The sequence below is a fragment of the Natrix helvetica genome (assembly GCF_964273705.1).
Source record: "Natrix helvetica genome assembly, chromosome: 2".
Classification (NCBI taxonomy): Eukaryota; Metazoa; Chordata; class Lepidosauria; order Squamata; family Natricidae; genus Natrix; species Natrix helvetica.
In genome coordinates this window covers 293,069,235-293,087,497 of record NC_138552.1, presented here as the reverse complement: position 1 = coordinate 293,087,497, position 18,263 = coordinate 293,069,235, and the positions used below count along the sequence as shown (strand labels likewise).

Genomic DNA, 18,263 nt, shown 5'->3' with positions numbered 1-18,263 from the left:
CTTGCTAAGCAAAACGGTAGAATTTTGCCCCATTTTACAACTGTTCTTGCCACAGTTAAGTAAGTGACTGCAGTTATTAAGTTAGTAACAGTTATTAAGGGAATCTGGCTTCCCGGTTAACTTTGCTGGTCAGAAGGCTGCAAAAGGTGATCACATGACACCAGGACACTGCAACCATCCTAAATATGAACCAATTGCCATACCTGAACTTAGATTATGTAACTGTAGAGATGCTACATGGTCGTTAAGTGTGAAAAGCAGCTGTAAGTCACTCTTTTCAGTGCTGTTGTTAACTTCAAATGGCCAGTAAGCAAATGGCTGTAAATTGAGGACTACCTGTACTGAAATGGCATGATTATTAAGGAATGAGGAAGACTTCTCACCCTTGCCTTAAAATAGTAAGCAATAAAAATATGTCAGTTAATCCACAAACAGCAAGACACAGAAAACCTTCATCCCCAATAGCTCAGTTCTAATAAACCATGGCTTAACAGACTAATGACATTTATTGCCTCGCTACATTTTTGCATGCAGCAATGCAAAACATACAGAATTGGCCAAACTAGGGAAGCTCATTCCATCTGAAGTGGAAAACCTATGGTTTAATAGTTAACTAGGAATCAAGGCACTGTATTAATGATCAGAAAGTCTAATATACTTTCCGGGTTTTGATGAAATTACACCACCACTAAGGAAGGTAAGATATTGTGATCAGAAATTATGAAAATAATTTTCATCCTTCACCTAACAAGTGACCTTCCTGCTTTTATATTCTTTTATTCTCCAGATATGAGAGTTCCCATGATGTTGTACATAGCAGGTTTTACTGTACTGAATATTTACCGTATTTATTCGAGTATAACGCGCAAAATTTTCTACCAAAAAAAGAAATCAAAGTTTGGGTGCCCGTTATAAACGAAGGCTGGGGTGGGGTGGCAGTGGCGGCCGGTCCATTGAGGGCGCAGGCGAATTGCAAATTCGTACTGCGCCTTTTCCGGGCTGCAGCCGCTCACTGTACGCGAGGGCGAAGACAAAAAAAGCGTCCCCTCGTCGTGTACAGTGGGCGGCCCGAACTGGGGGTGAGAATTCTTATTATCCGCTGTATGGTCGCCGCTTCATTTCCTCGCCTCGCTCACACGTTAGGGTAAGCATTGCTTTTGTACAATTCAGTGTAGAATGGGAACAACTCTTTAGTGTATCTGATGATGAATCTGACTTTGAAGCATTTTAAATAAATATTGTTACCGGTAATTTTATTTCGGTATTGTGTTTATACCAGTTTACGTTGTCAATAAATGATTTTTATCATGGCCGCACGTGTTCAACAACGTTTTTTTGTCAATTACAATGCTTGGTGTGAAACAAAATTTTATACCGATTTTTAATCGAAAATTAGGGGTGCGCATTATACACGTGTGCGCGTTATACTCGAATAAATACGGTATGTCCAAACCAGGCCAACATACCTCTAAATAAGAACTGGCATTTTAATATTATAAAGACAAGCACATATGCTTTGGAGAAACCTTCTGGAGGAGTACAGCTGGTTTCTTTAATTGTTCTGCTGTAAGCCCCCCTTCAAGAATTGTTTGCATTTGGGTGGCCTCTGAATTATATTAAGCAAAACACATAAAGAATAACTCTCAAATCTTTTCTTTTTTTTCATGAAGGGAAAATAATGTGCTATCGACAAACCACCTTAATACGGAGAGCACTTATAAAAGTAATTATTGATGTCTTGAGTAACTTGATAAAAACAAGAGTGACTTTACAAACCACCCTATGGTCGTATTCTCATATCTTTCGTGAAATACAGTGAGTTATCGACTTAAGTCGGGTCACTTAGCAACTATTCAAAGTTTGGATGGAAACCTCCACCCCCCCCAAAAAAACACCCTCATGACCCAATATTAAATGCCCTCCCCCATGGTCACATGACCTCATTTTGGGTGCTCAACTCAACGATGAGCCTGCATTTATGGCCGTTCGTGATGTTTCACAGTCACATGACTGCAATTTATAATGTTTTTCTTGGAAATTAGTGTTTATTTCTGGTTCCTGGGAAAAACCAGCCCATAGCTAATAATGAGTTTACTCAGCATTTTACGACCTTTCCTCCCACCATTCCTAAGCGAATCACTGAAGTTGATAACTTAGTAACATGGCTGTTAAGTGAATCTGGCTTTCCCATGGACTTTGCTTGTCAGGAGGTCACAAAAGGGAGATTATGTGACCCTTGGACACTGCGACTATTATACATATAAATCAGTTGCCAAGTATCTGAGTTTTGATCACATGATCATGGGGATGTTACAAAGGTCATAAGTGTGAAAAACGGCCATAAGTCACTTTTTTCAGTGACATTGTAACTTTGAATGGTCATTAAATGAACTGTTGTTAAGTTGAGGAGTACCTGTATTGCTCCTTGTGTTTAAATGGTTTTTTTAACAGTTTGCAAACTGTCCAGAATAACTGGGAGTAGGATGGTATATAAATCATACACATTTTAATAAATAAATAATAATAATAACAACAACAACAACAATAACAACAACAACAACAAACAGACAAAATACTAGCGCATAACACACCAGACTGATTGAGAAAAGTAAGGTTACAATCATAGACATCGCAATACCAGGTGATAGCAGGGTTGCCGAGAAGGAACATGAAAAAGTCGCGAAATACCAGGACTTAAAAATTGAAATTCAACGATTATGGCACAAACCAGCAGTGGTAATTCCAGTGGTAATCGGCACACTGGGTGCTATTCCAAAAGCACTGGAATTACATTTAAAACAGTTAAAACTTGACAAGATCACCATCAGTCAAATGCAAAAAGCTGCACTGCTTGGATCTGCACACATATTACGAAAATATGTTACGACGTCCAAGGCCCCTGGGTGGGGCCCGACTAGTAATCAATGCCAAATCCGGTGAAACAACTGGCCGCTGTGATACAATTGAATAATAATAATAATAATAATAATAATAATAATAATAATAATAATAATAATAATAATAATAATAATAATAATAATAATAATAATAATAATAATAAAAAAATAAAAATAAAAAAAATAATAAAAAGAAAAAAGAAATCATGTATTGTCCCAATTGTAATTGGAGCCCTTGGAGCAATACCTAAAGGGCTACCTCGTTATTTAGAAATTCTAAATTTATCAGACTTGGACATTCTGACTCTACAAAAAACCACCCTACTTGGAACAACTTATATCCTCCGACGTTACCTTAACAGTTCCTAGGTCCTTGGTTAGGACTCGAGCTGTTAGGCTACCAACCAGCCCCAAAGGCTGTGAATCTCACCAAAGATTAACATAATAATAATAACAACAACAACAACAACAACAATAACAATAACGACTAATTAAATGCAACGAACTAATTAAATGCAACGAAAATGAAGCCTACAAATACTTAGGCATTCTGCAGTTGGATAACATCAAACATGGAGAAGTAAAAACTATTGTCAGGAGAGAGTACACCAACAGAGTTAGGAAAATTTTGAAATCTAAATTAAATGGTGGAAATACAATCAAGGCCATAAATACCTGGGCAATACCAGTTATAAGATACACAGCTGGTATAGTTAACTGGACACAAGCTGATTTGGACATTTTGGACCGAAAAACCAGGAAACTAATGACAATGCACTACAGTTTACATCCACGCGGTGACACTGATAGACTATACCTGCCCCGAAAATCAGGTGGCAGAGGATTATTACAAGTGAAGCAAATAGTTGAAGAAGAAAAACATGCACTGGCTGATTATTTAAAAGAAAGTCAAGAACATCTATTAATCGAAGTAAAGAACAAAAATCTACTGAAGGCCCAACAGACGAAACAAGAATACAGAAAAGATGTGATAAAATCAAGAATGGAGAGTTGGCAGAACAAAGCATTGCATGGCCAATTTCTGGAAAAAATAAAAGATAAAGTGGACAGTGAAAAAACTTGGTTATGGTTAACAACAGGTACATTGAAGAAAGAAACAGAGTCACTAATCCTGGCTGCGCAAGAACAAGCTATCCGCACAAATGCCATTAAGGCCAAAATCGAAAAATCCTCTGATGATGCCAAATGCAGACTCTGCAAAGAAGTTGATGAAACTGTTGACCACATACTCAGCTGCTGTAAAAAAATCACGCAGACTGATTATAAATTGCAGCACAATTCAGTGGATCCACTGGAATTTGTGCAAAAATTATAATATTAAAACAACAACAAACTGGTGGGAACATAAGCCTGAAAAAGTCACCGAAAATCAGATGGTCAAGATCCTGTGGGATTCTCGTATACAAACGGACAAAATACTGGCGCATAACACACCAGACATCACACTGATTGAGAAAAATAAGGTTACAATAATAGACATCGCAATACCAGGCGATAGCAGGGTCGACGAGAAGGTGTCAGCGTTCCAAATATCATGCAGAATTAAATCATTGTCCAAGGCAAAGTGATCCTTAAAACTCCAATTTAATAAGACAGGCATGTTGGCATTATGCTGTTGAATTTCAACTCTAACGTACATCCGGTGAATTCACCCAGTTAAAAGTTCATCATCTATCCCCACACCCCATAATTCATCACATGGTCCAATCTTCATCTTCCACGCTGGCATGTACACCCCTCTTCTTCCGGCCAGGTGTCGAGGTGCGGAGACAAAAGACGACCTTGAGCTTCTAAGAAATCCATAACAATACATTCCACAATCCTACTCCTTTCTATTCCCCCCTCCCAACTACTATACCAATGAACCAGCATAATATATATAAATATGTGGCAGGCCAAAGATCCTAAAAGGAACAGAATTACAGGCCTGACAGAAGGAACATGAAAAAATGGTGAAATACCAGGACTTAAAAATTGAAATTCAACGATTATGGCACAAACCAGCAGTGGTAATTCCAGTGGTAATCGGCACACTGGGTGCTATTCCAAAAGCACTGGAATTACATTTAAAACAGTTAAAACTTGACAAAATCACCATCAGTCAAATGCAAAAAGCTGCATTGCTTGGATCTGCACGTATATTACAAAAATACGTTACGATGTCCTAGGCCCCTGGGTGGGGCCCGACTAGTAATTAATGTCAAATCTGGCGAAACAACTGGCCGCTGTGATACAATCGAATAACAACAACAACAACAACAACGCACAAGCTTTTCCTGTCATTAAACTTTCCCACCCGCAATTTTTTTTGCCTAGACAAAATTTTCCATTTAAACCATGGTAAAAATACAATTGAGACGAAGCAAGCTCATTGGCTCTAAGCAGTTAAATGAAGACCCAAAGGCAGGTGAGGCAGTTAAGTTATAAAAATATAAAGAACAGGATCTTCTTTTAATCCGTCTGTTGTGCAGTGAAACATAAAGTAGCAGCACTGACTAAAATACAACTAGTCCTCAACCTATGGCCACAATGGACCCAAAAAATTCTTATTTATAAGTAAGACATTTGTTAAGTGAGTTTTGTCCCATTTTACAACTTTTCTTGCCACAATGGTTAAGTGAATCACTGCAGATAAGTGAGTAACACAGTTGTTAAGTGAATCTGGCCACTCCTTTGACTTTTCTTATCAGAAGGTCACAAAAGATGAGCCCAAGACCTGGACATTGTGACCGTCATAAATATGAGTCAGTTGCAAGAATCTGAATTTTGATCATGTGACAAGGGGGATGCTGCAACAGTCTTAAGAGTGAAAAATGGTCATAAGTCACTTTTTTTAAGTGCTATTGGTCACTAAATGAACTGTTGTTAAGTCGAGATCAGCAAACAGAGTAACAGCATTTGAAGGGACCTTGGAGGTCTTCTAGTCCAACCCCCTGCTGTGGCAGAAAATCCTATACCATTTTAGTCAAATGGTTTTTCCAATGTCTTCTTAAAAACATCCAGTGTTGGAGCATTCACAACTCCTGGAGGCAAGTTGTTCCACTGATTCATTGTTTTAAATGTCAGGAAATTTCTCCTCAGTTCCTCCTCAGGTTGAATCTCTCCTTGATTAGTTTCCACCCATTGCTTCTTGTCCTGCCCTATGATGCTTTGGAGAAAAGGTCTGACTCCCTCTTCTTTGTGGCAGCCCCTCAAAAATGGGAACACTGCTATCATGTCACCCCTAGCCTTTCTTTTCATTAAACTAGACATACCCAATTCCTACAAATATCCACTAATCATCCTTGTTGCTCTTCTCTGCACACTTTCTAGACTCTCAACGCCTTCTTAAAATTGTGGCGACCAAAACTGGATGCAATATTTCAAATGTGGAATTACCAAGGCATTATAAAGTGGTATTATATACAACCAATTTGTAAATGAAAAGGTTAGACATGCTTAGGCTCTTCAGACAGCCCAGCAAGGCTTTCTCTACATGGAGGTGTCTACAGGGCGCAAAATAAAGACATTGAAACGATAACAATGACCTTTGTCATTAGCATAGTAGATATTACTAATATTTCCTCCTCCAATTTTTAAATCATGCTTATCGTCTTTCAAATCAGCCCCACTTAATGCACCATTAGCATGTAGCCTGAATAAATAAAGGCAGCCTTGTCTCACTCCATTGCCAGCCTGAAGCCAATGGGTTTCATCAGGTTCTGTCTGTACTGCAACTTCCTGATCTGCAGGTTTCTCATAAGGAGATGTTCTGTGATTGCCACACAGCACAGAGCTTGACGTGATTAACATAACACAGAGTCTATTTCTCTTACTTGTATATACTGCCTTATTTTTGGTATTGTGCAACCTTCCCAATTATCCAGCCTGCATCAGCAGTAATGGCTCATGTTCCTTGCATTTTCCTAAAGCCAGCTTCAACATCTTATGTTGAGAAGAGCAACAAAGAGGATTAGGGGACTGGAGACTAAAACATATGAAGAACGGTTGCAGGAACTGGGTATGTCTAGTTTAATGAAAAGAAGGATTAGGGGAGACATGATAGCAGTCTTCCAATATCTCAGGGGTTGCCACAAAGAAGAGGGAGTCTAGCTATTCTCCAGGGCACCTGAGGGCAAGACAAGAAGCAATGAGTGGAAACTAATCAAGGAGAGAAGCAAGTTAGGAGAAACTTCCTGACAGTTAGAACAATTAATCAGTGGAACAGAAGTTGCCTCCAGAAGTTGTGAATGCCCCAACACTGGAAATTTTTAAGAGGATATTGCATAACCATGTGTCTGAAATGGTATAGGGTTTCCTGCCCAAGCAGGGAGCTGGACTAGAAGACCTCCAAAGTCCCTTCCAACTCTGCTATTGTATTGTATTGTATCTGGCACCTCCTTGTCCAGGTAGGGCCCTGACCTGGCATTGGCTAATCCTAAACATTATTTTGCAAGCATGTGAAATTAAGAGCATTGTATGGTAGTATGCACAGTCTGTTAAATCCCTTTGGGGGGGAGGGGTGTCTATTAGAATGTAAATTAACCTACTCCAATATGTTAGCAATACGGTTCTCCACATTTGCTGATATAATTTCATTAATGTCAGGTTGGAAAGACCACAAAAGTTCAATTGAACTGATTTACTGCTAAAAACCTACACACAAGAATCTTCTCAACTGTCAGAATCTGGTTAGATAAGGGTTAATGGCACTCAAGGAGGGCTGGACTTAGTTAGCTTGTGGCTACAAAGGAATTCTAAGCTGATCCTTCTTTTAACTCCAACTCCTGATACTACCAGTCCTTTTCCTACAGTTAGAACTTATTCTGATTCTTCTTCTGTTGCTTGCCATATTTCTACGGATATAGTATTCCATTGGTTCCTGTAATCTTCCAATTTGGGAATGAGCACTGTTCTAATTTTTATCATCTAGTTCTAGAGGGGCTTGTAAATAGGGAATATATTCTAAGGTACCTTGGATGCTGATATCTCTACTGTATATAGGCAGTCTTGTTCAGTTGGGATCAGCAACTGTTGCTAAGCAAAGTGGTCACTAAGTGGGAAATCACATGACCGCAACTACAATGACAAGACTAATCAGGTTCATACCTTCCACATTTGTTTGCCTGCTAAGCACTCCACTGCCCCTTGGAATTAACAAGGGATAATTTTAGTTAATTAATTTGCATTTACATTCATTGGAGAGGAAGGGATTACAAGAGAATAAGTAGACACATAATGGGAAATATACATAGAAAGCAATGTGCTGGCACCAGCAGCTGGAAGTGCACTACACAAACATTCTGGCATATTTCCCAACTGCTTACTCTCTTATAATCCCTTCTTCTCCAATCTCTCTGCTCTGCAAGTGTGGGGAATGGGTCAGCTGCAGGAGACTGTTTAAAGAAATCACTTTTCCCCCCTTCCTCCATCTCAGTGTTGGAGGAGAGAAAAAACAATCATATATTGTAACATCTGGATAATTCCTTCATAGAAGTGAATTAATGTTTGCAATTACATTCCTTGGAGAGGAAGGGATTACACGAGAATAAGTAGGCACACAATGTGGAATAGACACAGAAAGCAATGTGCCTGCCCCAGCAGCTGCAAGTACACTACAAAAGCAGCTTGGTGTATTCCCCAACTGCTTACTCTTCTGTAACCCCTTCTTGTGGGGAACGGGCCAGACAAAGGCGAGACTGTTTACAGAATTATTTTTCTTTTTCCTCCATCCTGTTATTCCTGTTTGGGGAGGACAGAAAAAGCAACCATGTGTTGTAACATCTGGATAACCCCTTCGTAACAAGCAGAGCTGCATTTTGCTGCTTCAATTTTTTTCCAGCCTTCGAGACAGAGCGGTGCTTACCTGACGCAACATTCGACGGCACGAAACCAGTGGAGCATCTCATCATGAAGGGTACATAACTGAAGGCAGGAAAGGAAGACCTTTTCAGCATCACTGTACCAGCCAGCATCAGACAGGAACCCCCCTAGAAAGATCAAGATATCACTGCCTATTTCCAAAAGACAACTGATCTTATTCTAAAAGACACTGACATCCAATCTTGACTCTAAGGCTAATAAGATACGCATTGGGTCACATTTATCCTGTTTGTAACTACAACAGGCCTAAATAAGAAATTCAAGCTGTCTGCTAATATTTAAGCATGCTGATTAAGAAAAGCCATAAAGAACACCATAATACCACTTTATAAGGCCTTGGTAAGGCCACACTTGGAATACTGCATTCAGTTTTGGTCACCACGATGTAGAAAAGATGTGGAGACTCTAGAAAGAGTGCAGAGAAAAGCAACAAAGATGATTAGGGGACTGGAGACTAAAACATACAAAGAACGGTTGTAGGAACTGGGTTATGTCTAGTTTAATAGAAAGAAGGACTAGGGGAGACATGATAGCAGTCTTCCAATATCTCAGGGGCTGCCACAAAGAAGAGGGAGTCAAGCTATTCTCCAAGGCACCTGAGGGTAGAAGAAGAAGCAATGGGTGGAAACTAATCAAGGAGAGAAGCAACTTAGAACTGAGGAGAAATTTCCTGACAGAACAATGAATCAGTGGAACAGAAGTTGCCTCCAGAAGTTGTGAATGCCCCAACACTGGAAGTCTTTAAGAAGATGTTGGATAGCCATTTGCCTGAAACAGTATAGGGTTTCCTGCCTAGGCAGAGGGTTGGACTAGAAGACCTCCTAGGTCCCTTCCAACTCTGCTATTGTATTGTATTGCAGCACATCAATTGATATATAAACAACGATGGTAGATTTTGCTTTGTTTTAAGCCCCACTAACAAAAAATGGAAACGGCATGTTTGCTACTTCCAGATGGTCTTTGAGGACAGCCTCATGTAGGGTACGTTGCAGTAATCCAAAACGGGAGCTGACTAAGGCGTGGGTGACCATGAGCAAGGCCTAAAGTGGTAACGGATGGAAAGGCATTTAAGGTTAAAAAAGAATGAGTTCTAAATCAGAGAGTGCCCTATTACATTTTAAACTTCTCTTTCCTCCATACGTTTCCAGAGTGAAGACTACAATTCTCTTTCTTCTTAACAATCCAGCAGGACAAACTGATTTGAGAAATGCCTTGTCATTACACCGTGGGTGTATTGCATGGATTCTCCCAGAAAAAAAGTGGGTTTCAGTCCAAAACAGCCCTGGCTTGTTTGGAATTTAGCAACAGCTTCGAGTTGGTCTCTCGCGCAAATTGGTCATGCTTCTTCTAGAGGCTAAACTGCCCGTTCCTGTTTTTGAAGCAGAGACAAATAGAGAGAGAGGTTTCAAGAAAAGAGACTCTCCCTCCATCTTCTAAGTACGTCCCTATTGCTGAAGCCACAGAAAGGGGTGAAAAAGGATGGGAACATTGGATAAATGACTGCAACCATGATTTGAACACAGGTAGTCCTTGACTTACAACCATTCACTTAGTGACCATTTGAAGTTACAATGGCACTGAAAAAAGCAACACATGATCGTTTTTCACACTTGTGGCTGTTGCAGCATCTCCATGATCATGCGATCAAAATAAAACGCTTGGCAACTGGTTCATATTTATGACGGTTGCAACATCCCGGAGTCATGGGATCCACCTTTTGTGACCTTCTGACAAGCAAAGTCAATGGAGAAGCCAGATTCATTTAATGACCGTATTACTAACTTAACAACTGCTGTCGTAAAATGGGGCAAAACTCACTTAACAACTTTCTTGCTTAACAACAGAAACTTGGGGCTCAGTTGAGGTCGTAAGTCAAGGACTACCTGTATAGATAGATAGATTTTAGTTTCAAAACCGGAATCTATCTAACCTTTGCCTAACTTTTTGTCTTCTCCCTACAACATCTCCAACTACCGTGTTTCCCTGAAAATACGACATGTCCTGATAAAAAGGCCATGCCACATTTTTCTGGTGAGCAAAAATATAAGCCCTCCCCCGCAAATAAGTCCCCTGGACAACCCCCCACCTCTGGCCAGGCAGAGCGCCGCTCACAAACCTAGCGGTATCCCGAAGGTGCCAAGCCACGGGAACTGGGGGGGAGGAGGCAAAGGTGATCGTGTTGCTAGGTGCCTTCGGGATATCGCTAGGTTGGTGAGCGGCTCTGTGCCCAGCTGAAGAGGGGGGTTGCCGGGCGGCTGCTCTCTTGCGAGCAGGCTCCCAAAGAGCCGGGCACAGCCTCATGGGCGAATGGCTGTGTTGCGCTGTTGAAGCAGCGTAACACAGCAGCCATGAAGCGACCACGCTCACGAGCAGCCACCCGGAAAACCCCCTTTCCAGCCGGGTACAGCGCCATTCACTGACCTAGGGGTATCGCCAAGCCGCGTGAGCACCTGTTCACCGCCGCCCGGCTTCCGCGGCTTGGCAACTTCGAAATGCCAGTGAATGGCGCTCTGCACGGCTGGAGAAGGGGGTTACGCGAGTGGCTGTTCCGCTCTCGCACCTCCCAGCCTCACGATGCCCTGGCCCAGCTCTCCCCGCAGACGCAGGGCACCTTTGCTGCTGCCGCCACATGGCTTTTTGGGCGGTTTCTAAACCGAGTCTTCCGGAAGTGGCCGCTCTGGGCATATGCTCTATGGTTTTGGGCCAGCTGCTGGCAGAGTGTACAACCATAGAGCGTACACCCAGAGCGGCCACTGTCGGAAGACTCGGTTTGGAAGCCGCAGAAAAGCCATGTGGCGGCAGCAGCAAAGGTGCCCTGCGTCTGCGGGGAGAGCTGGGCCAGGGCATTGTGAGGTTGGGAGGGGCGTGAGCGAGAGTGGAATAGCCACTCGCGTAACCCCCTTCTCCAGCCATGCAGAGCGCCATTCACTAGCATTTCAAAGGCGCCAAGCCGCGGGAGCCGGCGAACAGACGCTCATGCGACTTGGCGATACCCCTAGGTCAATGAATGGCACTGTACCCAGCTGGAAAGGGGGTTTGCCGGGTGGCTACTCATGAGCGTGGTCGCTTCATGGCTGCTGTGTTACGCTGTTGCGACAGCGCAACACAGCCATTCGCCCATGAGGCTGTGCCCAGCTCTTTGGGAGCCCACTCGCAAGAGAGCAGCTGCCCAGCAACCCCAAAACAATAAACCCTCCCCTCATAATAAGCCCAAGCCATATTTTGTGGGTAGAAAGAAAACAAGATCCTGTCTTATTTTCAAGGAAACACGGTATTCATCTACGTAATGAGACAAACTAAATGCTCCATGTCCAGTTTGCTTTAAAAAACAAAGTACTAAATTTTCACATACCGTATTTTTTGGAGTTTCCCTCAAAAAAGAGGGTGAAAATCTGGGTGCGTCTTATACACTTGAATACAGCATTTTTGTGCCTCCCAAAACTCCACCCCCTTTGCAAAAATGGAGGTGCATAGCCTTTAGGAGGCTTCCAGAGTGTTCCTGGGGGCTGGGGAGGGCAAAAATGAGCGAAAAACAGGTCATTTTTCCTTATTTTCATGCCCCCCCCCCCCCGGTCCCCAGAAGCACTCTATAAGCCTTCTAAAGGCTATGCATGCCTTTTTCCCCGAGCCCGTTTTGGGGAGATCTGCAGAGTGCAAAAACTTTCTTTTTTCATTTGCCTCTTCAAAATCTTGGTGCGTCTTATACTCTGAAAAATAGGGTAATTCTTAAAGCCATAGCAATTATATACGGCTTCATAATGCTTCACAGGCTTCTCTAAGTGTCTTACAGAGTCAACACATTGCCTCCAACAATTTGTGACCTCATTTGACCAACGATGGAAGGCTGAGTCAACCTTGAGCCGGTCAACCTTGAATCGAAGTCTGAGGGTAAGACTCAGCCTGCAATACTGCATTCTAACCACTGTGTCACCAAGGCTCTTTTAAAGGTACCTGTAACGAAGTGAAGTGGCTAATATTTTATCTGCGGAGAGTTACCTAAGACGAATCCAATCTGGATCGCTTTTTCTTTTACGGCAGCATCTGATTCTGCGATGTAGGAACACCTCCGGCTGAATGAGTAGGCCAAGACGGAAGCAACCTTTACTCCGTGATCCATCAAAGCCTGAAAACAGTGATGAAGGAGATGTCTGGAAGAGAAAAGAAGGAGCAGTGGAGGTAAGAGCATTTTCCTGCCTTCTATCAATGCTAGGTGGTTTTCTTTTTTAATGTCTCTTAAAAATGCAGTTAGTCCTTGACTTGGGACTGGTCATTAAGCAACCTTTCAAAGATAGGATGGATCCCCCCAAAGGTATGTACAACTCAGCTCCAAAGTTCCAACAACCAGAAGTCATATGACCACATTTCAGGTGCTCGACAAAAGCCCTCTATTTATGGCTGCTTGCAGCATCCCTCAGTCACAGGACCACAATTTACATTTTTACTGGAAACTGGCATTTACTTTTTCGGCAAAAGTGCACCATAGCCAGTAATGGGGTAAATGTAGGTAGTCCTCAACTTATGACTAACAATTGAGCTCAAATTTTCTGTTAAGTGAGACATTTTTAAAGTGAGTTTTGTCCCATTTTTAGACCTTTCTTGCCACAGTTGTTAAGTGAATCACTGCAATTAATAAATTAGTAACCCTCTGTTAAGTGAATCTGGCTTCCCCACTGACATTGCTTGTCACAAGGCTGCAAAGGTTGATCACATGACCCTAGGAAACAGCAAAGGTCATAATTAGGAACCAGCTGTCAAGCATCCAAATTTTGATCACATGACTATGGGGATGCCGCAACGGTCGTAATTATGGAAAACAGTCGTAAGTCCCATTTTTCAGTGCCACTGTAACTTTGAATGATCACGAAACAAACTGTTGCAAGTCAAAGACTACCTGTAATTGTTGCAAATAAAAAGGTCATAAAATTGGATCCGGTCATGTGGTCACCTGCTGTACAACCTTCATGATGTATGACCCTAATGGTCAGGCTCCATTATGGTCATAAGTCAAGGGGTACTTGTACTCTGCCTGCCATATGTAATTTCTAGCCAGCTACAACCTCTTGCAAGGCCTATCAGCCTGACCTCAATACCAGGAAAGATTCTGGAAAAGATAATCAAGCAACGAATTTGCGAACACCTAGAAGCAAACAAAGTAATAGCCAAAAGCCAACATGGATTTGTCAAAAACAGATCATGCCAGACTAATCTTATTGCATTCTTTGATAATGTGACAAAATTAGTGGACCAGAGGAATGCCGTTGATATAGTTTACTTGGACTTCAGTAAGGCTTTTGATAAGGTAGACCATAACCTACTACTAGATAAAGTAGAAGAATTTGGGTTGGACAGCATCACCACCAGATGGATTCGTAACTGGCTGACCAACCGCACTCAACGTGTAGTCCTCAATGGAACTGCATCTACATGGAGGGAAGTATGCAGTGGAGTACCCCAAGGCTCTGTTTTAGGCCCAGTACTCTTCAACATCTTCATCAATGATTTGGATGAGGGAATAAATGGGGAACTCATCAAATTTGCAGATGACACCAAGCTGGCAGGAATAGCCAACACTCCAGAAGATAGGCTTAAGATACAGAAGGATCTTGACAAACTTGAACATTGGGGACTATCTAATAAAATGAAATTCAATGGTGAAAAGAGTAAGGTTCTACATTTAGGCAACAAAAACTTTTTTTTAATTTAATTTAATTAGCACTTCTAGACCGCCCCCTCTCCCAAAGGGACTCGAAATGCACAGGTACAGAATAGATGGTACGTTGCTCAACAGTAGTAACTGTGAAAGGGATCTTGGAGTCCTAGTGGACAATCATTTAAATATGAGCCAGCAGTGTGCAGCAGCTGCCAAAAAAGCCAACACAGTTCTAGGCTGCATCAACAGAGGGATAGACTCAAGATCACGTGAAGTGTTAATACCACTTTATAAGGCCTTGGTAAGGCCACACTTGGAATACTGCATTCAGTTTTGGTCTCCACGATGTAGAAAAGATGTGGAGACTCTAAAAAGAGTGCAGAGAAGAGCAACAAAGAGGATTAGGGGACTGGAGTATGAAGAACGGTTGCAGGAACTGGGTATGTCTAGTTTAATAGAAAAAAGGACATCGGGAGACAGGATAGCAGTCTTCCAATATCTCAGGGGTTGCCACAAAGACGAGTGAGTCAAACTATTTTCCAAGGCACCTGAGGGTAGAAGAAGAAGCAATGGGTGGAAACTAATCAAGGAGAGAAGCAACTTAGAACTGAGGAGAAACTTCCTGACAGTTAGAACAATTAATCAGTGGAACAGAAGTTGCCTCCAGAAGTTGTGAATGCCCCAACACTGGAAGTCTTTAAGATGACGTTGGATAGCCATTTGTCTGAAACGGTATAGGGTTTCCTGCCTAGGCAGGGGGTTGGACTAGAAGACCTCCAAAGTCCCTTCCAACTCTGCTATTGTATTGCAAATTTTGGAGGTCAACTGGAACTTTTTAAAAATAGCAGATTCAGGAAGATGATTATCAAGAGAGATATATTCTTGAAAAACATGCTTAGGGTGACATTGCATCTTCGTATTTAGCCAACAGATACTGAGGTCAGCAATAGGGCCTTATGGAAGTCTCTGCGTTGAACAGTCCGACGATTTGTTTAATCCCTTTCAAACAGATTCCCACCCACTCCTTGCACTGGCATTAGTTTTTCCTCTCTGCAGCTGCAGGGGAAGTCAGAACAGCAGGTGAAATTTTAATACACCCACCCAACTCATTCCAATAGCCCACGCCTTTTATATTACGGAAGAAACTTGTGCCACGTCCTCGGCAAAGGGGGAAACACAAACACAAAATGCGATTTACACAGAAATTAGAACTCCAATCCAAATCTGCTAAACAGGAAGGGCTCCACCACTCAGCATTACAGCCAGGGATGGTATACAAACCCAGTGGAAAATGTTAACCCAAGAAGCTTAATTGAATTATTTTAAGAGAATTTTAAATATATGGTCTCTCGTTATCATTTTCATGTCTTATACGGTATATGCCTCTAGAGTTGCCTTGGAGAGATGAGAGACATAGCAGTCAAACAAAGCAAGCAAACAAATGCCTGCAGCTTCCCCACCATGAATAGTCCTTATGATTGCATTCTGGAATTTTGAGGAGCAAAAACTAAGCGTCAGCGCAAAAAACAAGGAGTCAGGAGAGAGTTCAAAAGCGCTGCAAGTGTATTCCACACAACCTATACAACACGAATCTGATCTATTATGGTCAATGCAAATGTCGCCAGATAAGAGCCAATGGATTTCAAGGGGAAGGGGATGGAGTTAGATATTTTTTGAAGGCGTAGGGACTCCAGACTCATGGTCCACTTGACCCTTCCCTCGGGTTCAGTCTGTTCATCTCCTACACTAACAGAACACACTCAAGAAGCATTTGAATTGTGCTGAGGAATTTTTTACTGGCAAAAAGCTGTTTGATATATAATAAGGGGGGGGGAAGAGGGGCACACATTTGTGAAACGTACCTTTTATCTAAAGCTCGAAGCACCTTTGCGAAAACTTCTAGTTCGCAGAATTCACTACCCAGCTGGCATAGTCGGCCTTGTTGGTAAAGCTGCATAAAAGAAGGCGAAAAAAGAGATGGTTTTTATTAATATAACAACAGGTACTAATATCATACACAGGTTAGGTAGTGTTTGTTCAATTTCAAGACTCCTCTGAAAAGCTGGATCCTGAGCCGCTTTTTAAGCCAAAGAGATCTCATAACTTCATGAATTTTGCAAATATGGATTGGAGTGTGTCAGCCATTCCTTCCAGTATGATGATATCTTGTGATGTAAAGATATGTTATTATTATTTGCTGGACAGAAGGCAATGTGTCTTGGATGTTGCATTTCAAACTAAACACACAGGTTTTATTTCTATAATGTATTAAAACATATTTTTAAAAAGAAGCCATAATCACTGGTTTCATACCAAATTGTAAATCAGTGTTACAAGAAGAAATACATTTATGGAAAAGAGTTATATTCAGGGCCATTACTTCTGAATACATAGAATTTGCATATATGGGTAGTCCTTTACTTAAGGTAAAGGTTCCCCTCGCACATATGTGCTAGTCGTTCCTGACTGGGGGGGGGGGTAATCTCTGTTTCAAAGCTGAAGACCCTGCGCTGTCCGAAGACGTCTCCATGATCATGTGGCCGGCATGATTAAACGCCAAAGGCACATGGAACGCTGTTACCTTCCCACCAAAGGTGGTGGTTACTATTTTTCTACTTGCATTTTTTACATGCTTTCAAACTGCTAGGTTGGCAGAAGCTGGAACAAGTAACGGGAACTCATTCCATTATGCAACACTAAGGATTTGAATTGCTGAACTGCAAAAGCTCTGATTGACAAGCTCAGCGTCTTAGCCATTGAGCCCTTGTCCTTTACTTACAACCATTCCTTTGTTTAGCAACTAGCACGGAAAAAAGTGATGTATGATTATTTTTTTACACATATGACACTTGTAGAATCTTCATAGTCATGTGATCAAAATCTGGACACTTGGCAACTGGCATGTATTTATGATGGTTACAGTGTCCCAGGGTCATTTGATAACTTTTTGCAACCTTCTTAAAAGCCAGGTCAATGGGGAAGCCAGATTCACTTAACAACCGTTTTATTAACCTAACAACCTCAGTAATTCACTTAACAATTGTGGCAAGGAAGATTGGGAAACTGTCTTGCTTAGCAATGGAAATTTTGGACTCAGTTGTGGTTGTACGTTGAGAGCTACCTGTATATAAAGGCAGTTTATTTCTGAATACCAGATACTACAAGCAAACAAAATGATGTTATTTTATTTATATATTATATCTTAGTCCACTTTATTGCCTATGCATTTCCACTCCCGCCCCTTTGAAATCTTCTAAGTGTCATCTTCTCCAATTTAGATGATAGCTTGGTGGGACCATGAAGAAAGAGGAGACAGGAAGGCAATTCTTAACATACTTTTTTCCTCCATTAAAAATATCTTTTGGATTGTACTTTAATTAGTTTTTGAAACACTCAAAGGATTTGGCAGCTTTGTTTTCACTGCCTAGCAAATAATATATTGCTCTCCCAGCAATCTGCACAACTGTATAAAGGGGGGGGAGAGACATTTTACAGCGCTGCATGCTTTCTCCAAGACAAACAATGCGTTCTAGTTTGAGGGAACTAGATTTAATGTTCTATTAAAAAGACATTTCCTTGGTTTTTTTAAAGAACAACTTTTACACTGAGAAACAAAAAGCAAGCAAATAAATTCAATAGCATTGAGAGGTTGCCACAAAGAAGAAGGGGTCCACCTATCCCCCAAAGCCCCTGAAGGCAGGACAAGAAGTAATGGATAAAAAGTGATCAAGGGGAGAAGCAACCTGGAACTTCTAAGGAGAAATTTCCTGACAGTGAGAACAGTTAATTAGTGGGACAACCTGACTCCAGAAGTTGTGGGTGCTGCAGCACTG

General features: G+C 41.6%; 1 protein-coding gene across 1 annotated transcript in view; it reads right to left on the bottom strand.

Annotated features, from left to right (window-relative positions):
- Nucleotides 1–18,263, bottom strand: part of APPBP2 (amyloid beta precursor protein binding protein 2) — a 63,147-nt gene that overhangs the window by 26,809 nt on the left and 18,075 nt on the right. The window contains exons 2-4 of the mRNA XM_081945429.1: nucleotides 16,293–16,381; nucleotides 12,777–12,928; nucleotides 8,764–8,887 (exon numbers count right to left, since the gene is read on the bottom strand). Of these exons, the coding sequence (XP_081801555.1) occupies nucleotides 8,764–8,887; nucleotides 12,777–12,928; nucleotides 16,293–16,381 (365 nt within the window). The remainder of the gene's footprint in view (nucleotides 1–8,763; nucleotides 8,888–12,776; nucleotides 12,929–16,292; nucleotides 16,382–18,263) is intronic.